Source organism: Lonchura striata, chromosome 9 (assembly GCF_050655825.1).
Source record: "Lonchura striata isolate lonStrDom1 chromosome 9, ASM5065582v1, whole genome shotgun sequence".
In the NCBI taxonomy this organism is placed as follows: Eukaryota; Metazoa; Chordata; class Aves; order Passeriformes; family Estrildidae; genus Lonchura; species Lonchura striata.
The window spans coordinates 30,187,793-30,206,053 of NC_140711.1; the positions used below are offsets into that span (position 1 = coordinate 30,187,793).

Below are 18,261 nucleotides of genomic sequence, written 5' to 3' on the forward strand. Positions count from 1 at the left end.
TGGGCACACGCGGAATTCTCCGCTGCGGCCCGAAAGGGGCGGATCTCGGCCGAGCCGCGGCCCGGGAGCCGGGAGCCGGGAGGAATCAAACCGGAGAGCGGCGCTCCCTGGCCCTGCGGGCTGAAGCGCCGGCAAAGGGCGAGACAAGGCTGGGATGGCGCACAGGGACTCGTTTGGAACACGCGTTAGCTGTTAAAATATAAAATTATATAATTTTTAAATATACATTGATATAAAATTATTCCCCGGGAACTGCCTTTCATACCTGCAAAGGTGCCAGGAGCTGCTCTGAAACAGAATTTCTGAGGCCCTCTCCGTTCTCTGGTTCCATCAGACTTTATTTTTTGTGGAAAATGCATGCTCGCCTCTGGAATCTGAGGATTTCCAGAGGATCCCGGAGTGGTTCTGCTAAATCTCATCCCATTCCACCCCTCCCTGGGCAGGGACACCTCCCAAAGCCCAGGTTTCCTTCACTGAATCATTTCAAAGCAGCCCAAACTAAATAATGCACAAGTCTCTCTTCAGTGAAGAATAAACCAACAAACCCCATAAATAATAAATAACTTTATTAAAGAATTGCAGTTTCAGATGTTTTTACAGAGCACAACTTGTGCCTTACATTGGAGAACATCTTGGCGTCGCAAAGGGGATCTGGAGGGAATATTCACCTCTTCCCATTGTCATTTCAAACCCAGGATATGCTTGTTTTATTTCACAAAAAAAATCTGAGTTATCAGGATTTAACAGCAGCAACTCTCCAAGATTCCTGCTCAAATTCCAACACAGAAAACATTGCTGCTGTTAATTACTGAGAATATTATCTCATAAATTAGCTACCTGCAGAATCCATATTGTCTCCAGTGGATGGAAAACAAGCCCCTGGGTTGAGCTCTGACTTTAAGGGGTGTCCAAGCCCCCCTGATTCCCACTGCTCATTAAATGGTTTAATTATTGCCATGAATATTGATCACATCAGTTTATTGCCACTGATACCTCTCTAATTCAGGAAGAGACCGTAAATAATTGTCCTTCCCTTTTCAGTGCTTAACAGAAGTGCTGCTGATTAGGTTTGCACATTAATAAACATTAATTAAAATTAAATAATCTGGGGAAACTGCAGGAAGATGAAGTAAGATTTAGAGGCTTTTTGGCCAAACAAATATTACTCTTAACTTACTAAACCCTATTTTATCATACAAACAGTACTTTTAATGGCTACATTATAATGGAGCCTTGAATTTATGTAATGCTTTAGTGTTATAATTTATATTATTTAATGTTACCTTCAATTTACAGGAATTCTTTCTGCTACACCACAGGGATAGTTCTGTGTGGTAGAGCAGTACAGGGACCGAACACCTGGAATCCCAGGATTTTCCTGCTCTCAGACACTGCTGGCTCTTCTGAACTCCTATCAAATGTAATTTAGGGTCATTCTACCCTCGGTAAAACAAAAAGAACACAGAAAGGAGAGGGGTTCCTGTATCCAGGGCTCTTTAGAACATAAGAAATGGTGAAATCATTCCAGTTAAACTCATTTCTCCCACGTATTTTTCCTATGAGTAACTCCTAGTTGCAGCTGATCTCAGGACACTGTTATTACTACAGGGTAATTAAAGGAATTAAATACTACAGATAACAATCCTTAAAATGGAAAATGATGGGCTAACTCCACAGAAAACAAACAAAGGATCAGGAATACAAAGTTGACAGTTCAGGCACAGGAAATGAGGTGCAAGCACAGCTTATTAACATAAAACCTCTGATAAATGTAAAGTCTTGTCATATTTCAGTATTTCCTCTCATTTTATGTTACACCAAAGTGAGTGTGGGGGTTCTGTAACAATTTATAATATGATTTTAAAGGTGTAGATAATAGTGCTTTCCAGTATATTCAAATTCTGTTAATTAACCTAGAAAATCAGTAATTCTTTCAGCAACCCAAACGAAAGGAAATTCTGTAACAATTTATAATATTATTTGAAAGGTATAGATAATAGTGCTTTCCAGTGTATTCAAGTTCTGTTAATTAACCTAGAAAATCAGTAATTCAGCAACCCAAACTAAAGGAAATTTGCTTTCTGTGCAACTCAGAGTGGGAAGGAGGAGCTGCAGCACCAGGCTTCGTAAAGCCCGAGATTGGTGCAGCCAGAGCAGAACAGCTCTGCAAATCCAAGCTGGTTTTACCAGGCTTAGGGATGTTCCATAAAGTGCTTTTAGGCAGAAAGTTGCTGGGTTTGGATTCACTGAGAAGCAGGAGGAGCAAAGGCACAACACAGAGCAGAGATTGGTCACAAATCCAGGTGTATTTTTACGGACACGAGCACTGAGCACCATCATCTGCTCCAGGGAAGCTCCATCCCCAGGGAGGGGGGACGGTTATTTCCTGGAGCCCTTCAGGGGGACGGGCGTTCCTTTCACACTCAGAGCCTCCAAGGAATCCCTGGGCACTCTGGATCCTGGAGCTCCAAGTAGCTTCCCTCTGGAAAAAGAACAACAATGGTCACAACCTCCATGAAGAAAGGAGGAATAAACCTGCAGTTCCCCTTGGAATATTGCTCCAGAACTGGATTTTCCTTCTGCCGCTGGAATTTCCTTATCCTGTAGGATAGCAGGGAACTATTTTTACCTTCTTGCTCCACTTTCCCTGTGGTTGTAATGGCCACTTCTGGATCTTGAAGCTTGCACAGCTTCTCTGCTTCGGCAAGGCCTGAACTTCATGACCTCCTTCTGCCACTCCTCATTAAAGGTGTCAGCCTCAGCTGGAAAACAGATACATTTATTTGAAATGTTAATAAAGAGAGGAAAAAAACATTGAATGAGTATTAGGGGGTTTGGGCAGTGATTTTTAACTTTGTAGTCTACAATTCTCCACATGACCTGCAACTGTTTTTGGGGATCTGTAAAAGAGAATTTGGATTTGGAGACTCTCAGTGTAAAAGTGCCTTTTAAGATATCTCAAGCTGCCACTTCCAAATCAGAGTGTGAAACAGTGTAAAGCCCATTAGCTGCCTAAAAACACCTACATTCATCCAGGTTGATGAATTCTTGATTCAGCTCCTCATCCCCAGTCTTGGAGTTCTTGGATTTTTTGATGACATGAGCCCGATCCTGGATGTGGTGACCAACAGATATTTTCTCCACGCCACTTTCAGAATCCTTCAGTGCTTTTCTTGTTTCCTTAACCTGTTAAAATAAAAGGGAACTGAGCGTCCTTCCCACTACAAATGAGGTAAAAGGGTTCGCAGAATCCCAGCACGGGTTGGGTTGGAAGGACTTAAAGCCTGCCCAGTGCCACCCCTGCCACGGCAGGAACACCTCCCACAGTCCCAGACTGTTCCAAGTCCCAGTGTCCAGCCTGGCCTTGGGCACTTCCAGGGATCCAGGGGCAGCCACAGCTTCCCGGGAAGAATTCCCTTCCAGTGTCCCATCCAACCCTGCTCTCTGCAGTGGGAAGCCATTCCCCCTTGTCCTGTTACTCCAGGCCCATGCAAAGGGTTAATTCCTCCTCCAATAGTTTTACATCTTCCCTTCAAAAAGTCAGGTTTTCCATGCTTTTCCAATTCTCTAATTTCCTGTGTTGGCTGCAAACACAAATCAAGCCTATTTCCCTTTGGCCATCAGAGAAGAAGATGAAACAACACCTCAAGGTTTTTAATTTGGTATTAATTACTGGGGAAAAACCCCTCAGTTTAAAAATGCTACAGAGCCAAGTTTCCAACACTCTCCTTGGCAAGAGAAAGAGCAGCACCCGATGCCAAAATTCCCAGCGTGAGGAACAACCAGTTATTGGGCTGTGGTGTTGACTGGCTTGGAAGGCAGGCTGGCCCTTATCAGTGTCCGGGGCTATTATTAGAAGCCTTGTGATAAGGCTGTGCTGGAGCTGGGACACATTCCCAGCCAATCCTGCCCAGGCCCTCGGGGATCCTGGCTGGGCTTTCATGGCCGGGCCAGGTTCCCATTCCCGCTCCCAGTTCCCGGCAGGATTAGACACAACAGCTGCAAGGGAGCTGCAGCTCAGGGTTATGTAAGTGTCTGGGCAAAGGGGTGCTTTGAAGGCAGGGCTTGCATAAATCAATGCCTCCCCTGCAGTATAAGTGGGCAGGAAAAGGATTCCTTACAGCAAAGGGCATCGGGAAATTGCTGCTCTGTGCTCAGTTTTCCCAGCCTTGTGTGGGACTGTAATTTATTTTGGAGTGTACCTAAAGCACAAAATTACAGGGAGGAAATCAGACCTTTAATACAGAGCAGGGTTTGAGAGCCCTGTGTTTTCCTCAATCCCTAAATTTTCTTTGTGCAGTTGGGGCAGGGGGTGGAGGTCGGGCTCTGCTCCAGGGAACAGGGACAGGAGGAGAGGGAATGGCTCAGGCTGGGCCAGGGGAGGGTCTGGGTGGACATCAGCAGGAATTTCTCCATGGAAAGGGCTCCCAGGGAGGTTTGGGGTGCCCAAGGAAGGGCTGGAGGTGGCACTCGGTGACAAGGACTCAACCCAAGCTCAGTGATGCCAGGATTCTGTGAGTTCCAGGAGTAACTGTCTGCAGGAAAAGAAGCTGCAGACACTGCTTTGGTGTGGCTGCACCTGAATCCTGGGCAGTGGCAGCTCCTGTGTGCTGGATCCCAGCGTCACTCACCCCTCCTGGAGCCGTGCGGGTCTGGGCCGAGGCTTGGAAAACTTTGGGAGGTTCATCCCCCACTTTGGAATAGGTCATCACGGAGGAGGAGCTGAAACTGTGTCCCTCAGGCTGGATGGACAGGTCATCCTACAGAGCAAGGCAGGCCCATGAATGGAGGTTAAAATTTGGGTAAGAGTTACTCATTATTTTATTATGGAAAATATCCCTTCACAAAATTAACCCTCCTGGCCCCACATAAAACTTCAGTCTCATCTTCAAAGAATAAAGAAAAATTATAAACACAATGTAATCTGGGCAAAAACCCCTCAATTCTTACTATCTCCTTAAGGTTAGTCCCATTTTTCTTGGCATGATTTTCTGAGGAATATTTGAAATAACTGGCACTCTCCAGTGCGATAAATTTCAGAATGATTTCCAAAAGAACTCACAAATTTCCTGTGCATTTCAAGCATGCTGTTCCTCATGTTTGACATCATCCTGTCCATTGCAGAAAATGGATCCCCAAAATCTGCATCCCACTAAAAAAAAGGAGGGAAAAAAGACTCCAGTTAAAACAATCTCAACTCTCCCAGTCCTGGAGCTGGTTTTCACATGCATTTTTAACTCAAAAAGCTTTTCAGACTGCACTTCACACACAAACAAGCCAAAATGCATCTTTTCAAAAGGCAATTGAGGGAGCTGGATTAAGATGGAAATACTGGGAAGATGAAAGTGGAAGATTTGTCGCTCAGATGTCAAACTGGCCACCAAATGAGTTTATGTAACAAAAATGTTCCTTGGATATTCAAATATCCAATTATTTCAGAAATGTGTTCATAAACCTCACCAGCTTCTGCTCTGAAAGTCCTGTATGACCCTTCAGGGTTTAAATTTCAATAAATTCATTTATAGAGTTATGGCAGTTCAGTGTTGCAAACTTAAAGCTGCATTTAAGCCCAAAATGAAGTAAAATTAAAGGACAGAAAATCTTCAACTTTTTTTCTGAGTACAAGAAATTTGGAATCCTCTGGGCAAGAGCTATGGAGAGATGATGGATATTTCCCAGGATACTCCAGACCCCAACCCACAGCTGGAAACCATCCCAATCCCATCTCCAGGGGCTGCTCTGCCCGACTGGCAGCAGGGGGTTTGTGCCACCCCCACAGGAGCATTCTCCAGCAGCACTCAAAAGTTTGCAGTTTTCCCAGGGATTATCCCATCCACTTCCAGAGGTTAATGCCCCAGGAAGGATTTTTCCTTGGATTTTCTTATTCCCAAACTGCAAACAGCACCAAAAGCAGGATGCAAGCACAGAGCTCAGCCTCTGCCATGCTTTGGTTACACACAGCTTACACAGGAGCTACTCCAGGGATACTAACCCCTCTCCCAAAACCAGCAAAGGGCATGAGGGAGAAGCTGGTGGCCTGGAAAAAAAACGAGCAACATCTGGAATAATTATCAGGAACAGCAGAAATTACTTTTATATGCAGCAGATTACATGAAACATTTCCCATTTAATCAAAGTCACTCAGGAGAGCCTTGGTAATTAATTAATCCCTGGGTATGTGGAAATAATATATTTATACTAATGATATTAGAAAGTGCTAACTGCCACATCTAATAAACACTGATAGGAGTGTGTGAAAAGCACTTAGAGGTTGGCAAACATCTGAACCTTCAAGAACCCTTTGTGCTGATTTCACACTTCAGGCCCCACCCTGCAATGCTCTATTCCAGTCAGGCAGCACTGAAAGCTGATTAAAATCAACAAATCATCCCACAAATCATCCCATGTTGAGGATTCCTGCAAGGCAGGGCAGCGAGATCCTGGGAAACTCTGGGGTGTTTCCAGGAAACCCAGACTGCAGAGTCAGATAAGGCCTGCAGACACAGGGAGTGCCAGAGGATCAAGCCCCTGGCAGGAACCTTAATGGAAAAAGAAGGAATTCTCCAATTCTGGACTAGCTTTAGGAACTCTTCAGATTTCTGTCAGGACAGATTAGGCAGAGATGTAAATAACAATATGTATTTTTTCTCTCGATATCAAGTCCTCACCAGTAAGAGTTATTAGGCATACAAAGATTACAAACTGTGTTTTGTAACACTAAAAAGCCACTAAAATCTGTTAAACATTTGTCTGGTATACAGGATCATCAGATATCCCAAAAAATCCAATTAACAGCATCTCTTAATATGTTTCAGCTCTTTTCTCCTTCCCTAAAAACTGAACTACTAGCCTGCTGGAGAAAGGAAAAGCAGTTTTAAATTTGAATCCTACAGTGGCACTCATTGAGTTGTCCCAACTATTTTGGTTCCTTTTAAAGCAGTTTTAGGCCTGCTGCAATTTAATTAAACACAGAATTGCAACACTACTAATCAGCATCAGTAATCTGAATGTATTTTGACATGGTAGCAAAGCTCCACCTTTTCCTACATAAAAATGTAATTTTAAAGGTTTCAGTCCTTGGTGGAGCAGCAGTTGGAGATGACAAGGCAAAGCAATCAGCGCTGAGCCTGGTGTGACATCTGACAGCTCTTCAGTGCAACAGGAGGAACACCAGAAGATCCTGGGAAGGGGTTGGCAGCTGTGGAATTCTTTTGCCACGGAGCTCCTGTACCTGTAACTTTTGCTGCAGATCAAGGGTTTGGGCCTCACATTTGTCCCTCTGCAGAACTGGGACACAACCCCTGAGCTTTACAGGTTCCTTCTCTAAAGGAAAAGCTCTGATCTGGCTTTAGGCACCACTGATGCAAGGCCCAGGGATCAGCAGAGGGAAGCTGATGCCCTAATGAGATGCAGTTTCTATATTTGCCAGGAACTGAGTGAGCAGGGGCAGGAATGTGCCAGTTCCCCTCTGGAGCTGCAGGTGACAGGCTCTGCTCCAGGCCTGGCCACCAGCCCCTGTCACCTGCCTTTTCTCAACCATCTCTGCAAATCCAGTGGGAAACATGAAAGCAAAAGGGAGGCAGCTGCTGAGTATCTGCAGGGAAAGGAACCAGCTCCCAACGTTTATTCTCTATAAATACAGCTCTAGATAAGGGTTAGATATGATGGCCCTGCCTGCCCAGAGCTGAAAAACCACTTCAATTAAACACAGACCATCGGTTTCACTTGGTAACACACAGAAATACTGAATTTCACACCAATTTCCCTGAGCTTTAATTCTTACAGGTTTGTATCTGAGAGAATATTAACAATCAGCCCAAATTCAGAGCACGAAGTGTTTATTTTATTCCCAGCTGCAAAGCTGAAACAGGGTTTAAAATCCATGGATGGATATTCCTGAGGTGGTGAAATCCAGGCTTGTGGAAATCAAACTGAAATAGCTGCACACAAGGGACTGAAGTGCACAGGGAAGGCACAAATATATCATGGAATTATGGAATGGGTTGGGCTGGAAGGGACCTGGAAAAATCTGGCCTTGAACACTTCCAGGGATAGTGCAACCACATCCAGGCACCTTTTTAAGTCAAGGTAACATAAAAAGGAAATACATGTGGGACACTTACTAAGAGAGTAAAGTGCTTTTCTCTACCAGAAACATTTAATGTATTATATTTATGAAAGCCAGCACTGGATAAGTGATCAGTTTGTTCATTAAATAGTCTGTTCAATGATCAGTAAAACCCTGACAGATGTTTAGCAGAGATAAGGAATGTGCCATGAGAGCATAATCTGAAGAGATTTTCAACAAGGATTTTGTCTTTTTCTCACATGTACAAAAAAACCCCACCAAGTCTATTTAAATTAACTATACTCCTTCCCCTGAACTGAATTTACTGGTTTCAATATAATCACAAATTTGGCACCATTATTTAATATCAGGACTTAATGAATGTGGTCAGATCTCCTTAAGGGATACATGAGGCTTCTGCTTCACTTATGCCATGTAGTCTTAAATTAAATTTAACCAAAAATAGGTTTAACCCTCTTTCTTCCCTTGACCTGTATGACACATCTCTGAACACCTGTGTGTTACACCTGTAGGAAAATGTTCCCCTTGCAGCCCTTCAAGCAATGTGTGAAGGCCCCTTACACTTCAGGCTCATAGCTTAAAGCTTCTGTTCACCTTCCCAGAAGCAGAAGAGCACAAGGAACCGGGAGAGGAAGCGCCGGGGGAGCAGCTGGGGAGGCTCCGGAGCAGAGCCAGGCTGTTCCCCGGCACTGCCCGCTCCCGAGCAGCCCCAGGCCACTTACCCTGCGGCTGTCCCTCGTGGCCACCCGCGCGTCCCGCGGGGCTCGGCCGCCCGCTCTCCTCTCCTCGGGTCTCTCCCCTCCCTCCGGGAGGCTCGGGAACGGATCCCGCCCAAAAGGCTCGGAGAAGCTCCTCATCACCTGCCTCATGTGCTCATGGTGGGCGGCATAGGGATCCCTGCGTGCCAGAGAGGGATGCGTTACTCCAGCTGCTGGACAACGCCCCCAGGACAGGTCAAACTCTGTTCTTTTAATATTCCATAGGGGGTTTTAATCCAAAATTTTTACTTGAATTACCCAACTGGGTAATCTCCCATTCCCAATAACTTTGATTTTCTCTTCCCTTCCCATCTCAGGTTGGGTTTTTGAGATCTGTTTTTCTCAGCTGCACTCCTGAGTGTGCCTTTTCCTTATCTTTTCCCAAGTATCCATCCTTGGCTCCACCTTTCACTCCAGCCTGTGTTTAATACCTGCCAGAACCATAAGCTGACCCATATTTTATTTCTCACTATTTCCACCTCCAACACCTGACACTAAAGGAATTTATTTTAAATTTTCCCCCTTCATCTTCCAAAGCTTAGCACAGCCCTATTCACTGAACTCCTCGTGTCCTACTGGATCCCCCCCCATCCCTCAAATTTATCCTGCTGGCAGTTCCCATCCTCCTTTTCCTTCTCCCTGTCCCACATACCTAAAAATACCCATTATCTTCTAAATTCAGGCCAGCTCTGTCTCCTATAGTCACCCACTGCTGCACCTGTGCCTTCTCTCTCCACAAATCCTGTTTCCACACCCCTTTCCTGTGCTTAGGAAGGAGATTATCACTGGCTTTTTGTTTCCCTCCTATTTCACCCCTCTTCCACTAGTACAGAACTCCACTGGTATTTATTCCCAAAGAAGCTTGGCTTGCAAGGAAAACACTGCTCAACTTCCCTAACTCTCCAAGTTGGACAAGCCCTGATATTCCTAATTAAGGCCAAAAGAGGAGCAAAGCAGGAATTTTTCAGAAGTGCAGGGTATGAGCAGTGCTGCCTGAGGGCCAGGCTGCAAAGGAACTTCCCACACAAAATGAACACTTCCCACACAAATTACCCTGCTTCATTTCCTCCTTCCATCTCATCTTCCTCTTTGCTACCCCACTGAAAACCACTTTATGACTGTGAACAGTCACTTCCCAGGTATGTTTATTTAGGTTTAATACACCTCATCCTCCTTCCCCTCAACTCCTCCTGGCACTCCCCACACCCTCCAGGACAGCACAGCCTCTCCTGGGACATCTCAGGAGGAAAAGCTCCAGGCTGCTCCTGACTTTTCCCTGCCCAGTTATCTCCTGCCCAGCTTTGCTGCTCCCCACCCCTTATCTCCAGCCCCACAAAAAACTGTTCCCACATCACGTGGCTGCTTTGATCTTGTGCCAAAGTCACACTTAATGTTTCTTTTTTTTCACTTTCAAGTGAAAAATACAAACACGAGGTTGGCTTCATTTTGAAATAAGACTTTTTAACACAAAAATATCCCTTTAAGCTATACCTAAATTCGTCCCAGAAGAGACTTCCCTGGGGTGATAAGGAGCTCAGCCAGGCCAGGATGAAGAACAGATGGAAAAAGCTCTGCCATGAGCCAAGGGCAGGGAATCACAGGGGCACCACCCCAAAATGTGCACAGTTCCAGCAGATCCCAAACCTCAGACAGGTTTGGTTATCACACACAGAGAGCTCCTTAGTACCAGGGACAGGGAAATCAGACACAAACTGGGGAATGGCAGCCTTAGGAACAGAAGGAAAGGCTCCCAATTCCCGATTTTAGGGAGTCATTAATAGAAAGAATTGATGCTGTCAAGCTCAAAAGAAACACCCCAATTTTGGTATGATCTGGAATAGGGTAAAACCAATGGAAAGGGAACAGAAAATCCATGTGGAAGGCAAAGTTTCCAAGGAATTAAACCTTGATGGTTCCAATGACTGAAACTCAAGCCAGAATGCCAAGAGGAGGAGCTCACCCTGACAAACAGGGATGTACTGGACAAGGCACAGTCTCTGCAGGGGACCTGCAGGATCTCCAGATCCTTGCTCCAAACACGGATTTCATGTGATGGCAGCAGGTGTAGGACACTCTAATTTAACCATTACTGACTTCAAACATGACCTTTATTTGGGGGGAAAGATAGTTTTGATGACAAGGATGTGATTTTTGTTATAGCATAGAAATGATGAGGTGAAAGTGAGGGCTTTGCACACCAAATCTGTGCCCTCCACGTGTTGAACACTAAATTATTTTTTAAATTAATTCTGGATGGAGACAAACAATTTATACATTTATTCTTCAGCACTCTGCAGTAACAGAATTTTGTCTAATATGTATTAACCTGACATTAAACATTCAAGTATAATGTTACTGCTTACTTCAGTGCATGAAAATCGGTCCTAGAACAATAAATCCCATTTATTACTTTTCTAAACTGTACTTGGTATTAGATGGGTTTCTTTTTATCAGCTATTAGATGGAAATACTAGATCTGTTTTCCCTACTCAGGAAGTTATGTAAGGCTGCAGATTCCCTCGGGAGAGAACACCTGGCACAACAAACTCCAGGGAATTAACTGCAGAGTGTGCAGTTGGCAGGGCAAACACAACTCTGCACCTGGGCAGGGCTTCAGGCATGGAGCCCAGCACCTTTGGGTGAGTGAGTGACTGCTGCTTCCCTGGGACAGCTGCTCCAACCCAGCACTATTTCCAGTTCAGCACCAAACTCTCTCCTTATGAGGCAGCTGGAGCCCATTATGACTCTATTTTGGAAGCTAATCTTCTCTGAGGTAATCAGCTCATTTCCTTCACTGTATGCAAAGCAGCCTGACAGGACAGTGCTGAGAAAATGAGTCTCAGTTTCCAGCTCATCTTTCACACACTCCCTGCCTCCACCTCCTGCAATCCCTTTTTCCCTACACCAGTGGCTACAATAACAAGGAATACATTAAAAAAATAAGCAAATGTTATTTCAAACAAGACCTAATTTCTATTATTAATTGAATTTCATGCAGTGGATCAGCACAGTGAAGTATCCTGCACAGAACTCATAAGTTGCTATAACAGCAGGAATATTCCTGGAAACCAAGAGTGCTAATCTATGTGGCACAGCTTTGGGAATTCTCCTGGAATGTGCTGTAGCTCAGCAGGAGATTCTCCTTTAAGCAGCCTCAGCCAGAGCTCCCAGTAACCAGGAGATGCAGACAACAAACCACCTCACAGGGCCTGCTGCTCCCTTCCTCACCCACCCCTTATCTTGGCTGCTAATTAAACTCCTGAGAGATTTTTCAAATATTTAAAATAATCATCGAGGCTCCTCAGCATGCTCTGATCCCATTTTCATCCACTACAAATCACAGTTTCTGACCAAAGACATGAAATGGGGCCAGAGCAGGTAATTCAGCAGCTCTGGCTGAGGAGAGAAGCATTTGCATCAGTCACTCCTTACATTTAAATTCCAGGGGCAAAAGAAGATTCCTACAGGGAATAAACTGGGCTCAGACTTGAATACAGAGACAGGAACCAGCACTATGCTCATGGTAGGGAAAATCACAGAATGGTTTGGGTTGGAAAGGACCTTAAAGATGGTCCCGTTCCACCCCCTGCCATGGGCAGGGACCTTCCACAACCCCAGGCTGCTCCAAGCCCTGTCCAACCTCAAACAATTCCAGAGATGTGGCAGCCACAGCTTCTCTGGACAACCTGTGCCTCACAGGAGTAAGAACAAAAACCAATCTGCTGGGATTCTGTCTCTGTGGCTCCACAAATTGCTCTGTTCAATCAGCACAAGGAGACAATTTGCCATCAGTGCTCTCACACACGAAGTTTTAACTGAAGGACACCTGGTGTTCCAAGCAGTGCTGGCATTGAGAGGGCTCAGAGACAGCCTGAGGCTAAGCGATGAATTAAACACGCACATAAATCCGGATGAGCTGCACTGCTCAGAACCCGCACTCAGGAAACTGAAGAGCAAACAAACTGCAGAATCTCCAGCCCAGGAGGTGACGATCTCCTCCGTACGAAACGTGGATTAAACCCTTCCCTGCTGAGAGGGGAGGCAAACTCAAGTCTCCGCTGCTGAACCTCGCCGAGGACGTTTAACCCCTGCAACGGCTTGAGGGGGGCTCGGGTGGGGCACACGGGCGGGGAAACGGCCCCGAGCCCCGGAACCCGCCCGGGTCCCGACACCGAGCCCCGGAACCCGCCCGGGTCCCGACGCCGAGCCCCGGAACCCGCAGCGACCCCGCTCCTTCCTCCCGCACCGATCCCTTTAACCACCCGGGTCATTCCATCAGCACCGACCCCTTTAACCACACTGGTCCCGGTCCTTCCACCTACCCCGATCCCTGTAAACCGCCCCGGTCCCGACACCTGCCCCGCTCCCTTCAATCGCCACCGACCCCCGGCGCTGCCTCAGCCAACGGCCTGTCCCACACGCCCACCCCAGCCGCCGCTTTACAGCCGCGGACTGGCCCGTGGGAACCCGCCGCCACCTCAGCCCCCTCCCGGCCGGTCCCCCTCCGCCTCAGCGCCGCGCCCCGCAGCCGCCCGCCCCTCACCTGAAGAAGGGATCGTCCTCGAAGCACCGCCCGAGCCCCCCGAACATGGCGGCGGCCGCTGCGCTCTGCGCGGCCCCGGCCCCGCGCGGCCCCTCCTCACCGCGCCGCGCGCCGCCCCGGCCGCTCCCATTGGCCGGCGCGCCGCCTCGGCCGCTCCCATTGGCCGGCGCGCCGCCTCGGCCGCTCCCATTGGCCGGCGCGCCGCGGGGGGCGGGGCTAACCGCGCGCCGCCGTTGCCGTGGCGACCGCGGGGCCGCCGCACCGGGAGGGACCCGGGAGAGCTCCGGGAATTCGGGAATAAATCGGGAATAAATCGGGAATAATTCGGGAATTCATGCGGGAATTAATGCGGGAATCGCGGCCTCGCCGCCCCTCCCGCAGCCCCGCTCTGCGCCCCGGTGCTGGGCAGTGCGAGGCGGGGACAGGCCCGGCCTCCGAGGGGCTGCGGCGCGTCCCGCTCCTCGGCGATTTGAGGAAAAAATTCATTTTTTATCCCGGTAGATGGCAGTAAAATAAAGCTGCGGCCTCCTCCCGGCGGATGGGAGCTGGCGGGACGTGGGAAAGCACCGAGAGGCTGGGATGCAGCTGTTGCAGGGATGCAGCTGTTGCAGGGATGCAGCTGGTGCAGGGATGCTCCGGTGCCTCCAGGGCGCTTCCCCTTCCCAAGGCTCTGTGGCAGCTCCTTGGCCCTGCCCTCCCCCGATTTTGGGCTTAAAAGGAGTCTCGGTTTTAGCAGAAGCAGCAGAAAAAGGGAAAACCCCCCAGCAAACCTTTGGAATTGTCAAAGGGAGGTTTCAGTAAAAGCACGGATTTGGGAGCTCTTTCCCAGCATTAATGATTAATCACGAGAAGATGAAAGTTCCAGGAGCAGAACTTGCAGAATTTTATATTTGATGCAGGAATGGATGCACCTGGCTGCTTTGTGACAAGTGAACATTCCAAGCTGGAATGGCTGCCCTGAAACCAACCACAGCATCTCCGTTCATCACAATATTGACAAGTAATTAATAAATGACCACTGTAAATGATTTAATCACTGTGCCCAAGACACTGCTTGGGGTGTTTTTAGTGTGAACAGATTTTACTGCTGCCCCTGGATCCCTGCAAGTGCCCAAGGCCAGGATGGACACTGGGGTTGGAGCAGCTGGGACAGTGGGAGGCTGCAGGATGAGGCTGCAGGGGCTGTTCATTCCCATTTTTCCTGGATCCTGTAAGGATTCCAGGGATGAGGCTGCAGGGGCTGTTAATTCCCATTTTTTCCTGTGCAGGATCTGGGGGATGAGGGGTTGTTAATTCCCATTTTTCCAGTGCAGGATCTGGGGGATGAGGGGTTGTTAATTCCCATTTTTCCTGTGCAGGATCTGGGGGATGAGGGGTTGTTAATTCCCATTTTTCCTGTGCAGGATCTGGGGGATGAGGGGCTGTTCATCCCCATTTTTCCTGTGCAGGATCTGGGGGATGAGGGGTTGTTCATCCCCATTTTCCCTGGATCCAGTGCAGGATCTGGGGGATGAGGGGCTGTTCATCCCCATTTTTCCTGTGCAGGATCTGGGGGATGAGGGGCTGTTCATCCCCATTTTCCCTGGATCCAGTGCAGGATCTGGGGGATGAGGGGCTGTTCATCCCCATTTTCCCTGGATCCAGTGCAGGATCTGGGGGATGAGGGGCTGTTCATCCCCATTTTCCCTGGATCCTGTGCAGGATTCCAGGGACGAGGCTGCAGCTGTCGGCAGGAGCTCATTATGGGATGCTGCTCCCAGGGCTGTGTTGGCACTGGGATCTCTTGAATTGCTCAGGCCCTGCCCAGCTCTGGGGCAGCTGCAGCTCCTTTGTGCAGGTGAGTTCCGTGAGGAGCTGCAGCTCTGCCAGCCTGCAGGGCATCTCCAACGAGATTAACCGAAGAAAACTTGGCATAAACGAGCTGATGGTTTCTGCTGAAACCTGCCAACTCTTATTCATTTGCGGTAAATATTATCTTTAATTAAAAGTTTTAAGGTATTTTGTTCCTGAGCTAATGAGATCTACAGTGATTTCCCTTAGGAATTAATTTACCTTTTTAATTCTTATTCGTTTGGGTGAGAGGACTATTTAAATCTGCTCCAGACTTCAGAGCTTTCTTGAGCACATTCAGCCAGAACAAAAGGTCATTTTGCCATATTGATGTTTTGTTGGTATTTGTAATTCCCTTGTTCTCTCTCCATTCCAAAGATCTCTGTTTGGGTTCCTGCCCCAAACATTTCCTTCCAATCCCTGAGTTCTTCTTAACTCCTCATGCTGAAACGTTTTTTTCCCCACCAACCTGGGTTTGTGTTTTCTGTTCCCTCCAAAGTAAAAATAAATTCTGGTGATGCTGAAGAAGATTCTGATTGCGATCAACTTTTTATATAAAATACACTAAAATCTGTGGGAAACACCTGCTGAAAACCAGGAATATTTCTGCCTTCTGGGAAATCATCTAATTCCTGTAATAATCCAAAGGATTATTTTGAAGCAGCAGGGATGATGCTTTAACACTTGGAGGTGAAAATTGCATTCCTGCACTTGTGTTTGAATGGGAAAAGTGCCAAACTGGGCTGGGAGAGCTGGAGCCAGAGCCCTTCCTGAGGCTGGACACTGACTGAAATGAATTCATTATTAGAACTAAATTATAAGTTTCCCTTCTTTAAAACATAAATACAGATAGAAATGAAACAGCAAATTCCAAAGGAAATACCTGGTTTGTACACAAGAATCCAAGAGAAAAGGAAGAATTAATGCTCCTTAGCTCATTATCAGCAAACTTTTCTGTTGAAATCCAGTCTGAATCCTTTGAGTCTCCTCTGAGCATGCTCAGATGGGTCTGACAAGGTTAAAAGTTGGGAAATTAATTATGCTAACAAGGGCAATGGAGCAATCCGAGCCAGGTGTTGAGCAGAGGTGGTTTTGTTCTGATGAAATGTAAAATACCTGTTCAGGACTATGCTGTCAGCCTTACCTGGATAAGTTGAACCCTATTTTATAGAAGATGCAAGCCAGGGAAAGACAACTCCTCCTTTCTATAGAAAAAAAATAAATTCAATGTCTTTTACTATTGTTCCAATTTTTTTTCCATTTCCCACCCAACAACTTGTGACAGAAAACCTCCCCATGTCCTCTCTTTGTGCATAATTAGGAAATATCCCTAAAAAAACCTGCCCTTGTGTGTCTGCAGCTGATAAAAGGAGTCACTGAGAGGCTGCAGGAGGAACTCCTAACCCTGAACTTGCAGCACCAAAAAAGGGGAAGAAACACATTTTGGGGCCTGGGCTGGGCTATAAATAGAGCTGTCAGCAGCTCGTGCAGGCTGCTGATGACCTTCCTTTTATAGCTCCCTGCAGCCCAGCCCCTCCACCCACCCAAATGGAGATTGTCAATTAGGGATGAGCTAATGAACAGGGCTGGCAGGGCAGCAGATGCCCCCTGAGAGCAGGAGGGACCCTTGGCTGTGCCAGGGGCACTCTGAGATTTCCCTGTCCACAAGATTTCAGCAAAGTGGGAAAACTGGATTTGGGGAAAATTGGATTTTTTTTTTTTTTGGTGTGTTTCTTCGAGGAGGCTGAGAATTGGTACAAATACCAATGACAAACACCAGTCTGGGTAACAATACCTGCAGGGATTGCCAGGCTGGATTAGCTGGGTGGCCTCTCCAGGATCTCCCCAGGCTGGGGGTTTGCTAAGGAGCTGCCAGAGTGTCCCCAAGAGCTGGGTGTGACACAGCCAGCCAGGGCCTGCCGTGTCACTGGCATCCCAACTCATGCCCAAGAGAGCCAGGAGAAGCTTTGGATTTTTTGAGTTCTGGAATGTTGCTTTTCAAATCATCTCCACAGCAATGATCCAGTGGAGAGTTCCTGAGGTTTGGGCTTTACTGAATCCCTGACCTTCACTTTCCACCCTGTGAACCAGCATTTCTTTTAATCAACCCGAATTTTTGTGACTTTTATCTTCTCCTCTTGGTTTTGTTCAGCAGAGTAAAAGCTGAGGCACAGAAATATTCTTTCCCCACACCATGGGCAGGAGCTGGCTGCACTGGGAGCTCCATCCCTGGCTCCAGGATGTGATCCCAACCAAAATTTGCTCCAATGGGCTCTGTTGCCATCGTGGGCACTCCCTGGTGATGGACAAAGCCTTTGGAAGCACAGGGAATTCTGATGCAGAGCTCTCAGTTTGCCATCCCCAAGTCACCAAAAATACCCATTGAAGGTGCTTGAACACCTTCTATGAAATGTCAGAATTATTCCTGAAATCCTGGCAACTCCTCTGTGCCACTGCAAAGGAGGGAAAAACTCCTGCTCCAGCCTCAGCTCCAGCAGTGGGGGAGGAGATGGAAAAACCACCTGGATTTTGGCAACACAACAGGGGAGGAGAGGGAAAAGCCACCTGGATTTTGGTGCTTCCTTCTGCAGCACCTCAGGGGAGGCACAAATTCCTCTGCAAAGCTGGGGAGGCACCAGGAGCAGAGATCCTGGGATTTGGGGTGGCATTCTGGAGGTTTTTCCCAGGGGAAATCTGTCTCAGGTTTATGGTGAAGGTCACCAAAACCGAGCCCAGGTTTGGCCACGGCCTCAAGCTGGAAAATCAGGCAAAAATCCAGAACAGATAAAAAATCTCACCTGGGCAGCAGGAGCTGCTTGATTTATTTGAGGCTTCCAGGAGCCCTTTTCCAGAGGGATCCAAATCCAAGTTTTCCTGGGACTGGCACCAGGTGAAGGTCCCTGTTTCAAGCCTGTGCCCAGCTGAGGCCACGCTGTGTTTGTTCCAAAGGGTTCTCCTGCCTCAGGCTGCTTGTGGCTGCAGCTAAAAATTCCTCCTGCTGCCTCAGCAGATCTCATTAATTCCATCTTCCAATTAGTCCT

General features: G+C 47.3%; 1 protein-coding gene across 13 annotated transcripts; it reads right to left on the reverse strand.

Moving 5' to 3' along the window:
• Window positions 1-549: 549 nt before the first annotated feature.
• On the reverse strand, window positions 550-18,261 carry MLF1 (myeloid leukemia factor 1). Of its 13 annotated transcripts, none has more exons than XM_085587465.1 (9): window positions 13,391-13,457; window positions 12,749-12,873; window positions 8,812-8,986; window positions 5,993-6,037; window positions 5,063-5,152; window positions 4,632-4,760; window positions 3,027-3,186; window positions 2,630-2,762; window positions 550-2,482 (listed from the first exon to the last, which is right to left on the reverse strand). In XM_085587465.1, coding segments are annotated over exons 2-9 (837 nt in total). In that variant the 5' UTR covers window positions 12,751-12,873; window positions 13,391-13,457; the 3' UTR covers window positions 550-2,379. The 13 variants fall into 13 exon arrangements, with proteins under 13 accessions (XP_085443591.1, XP_085443584.1, XP_085443583.1 ...); XM_085587458.1 differs by having other exon boundaries at window positions 12,674-12,873; XM_085587457.1 differs by having other exon boundaries at window positions 12,674-12,876.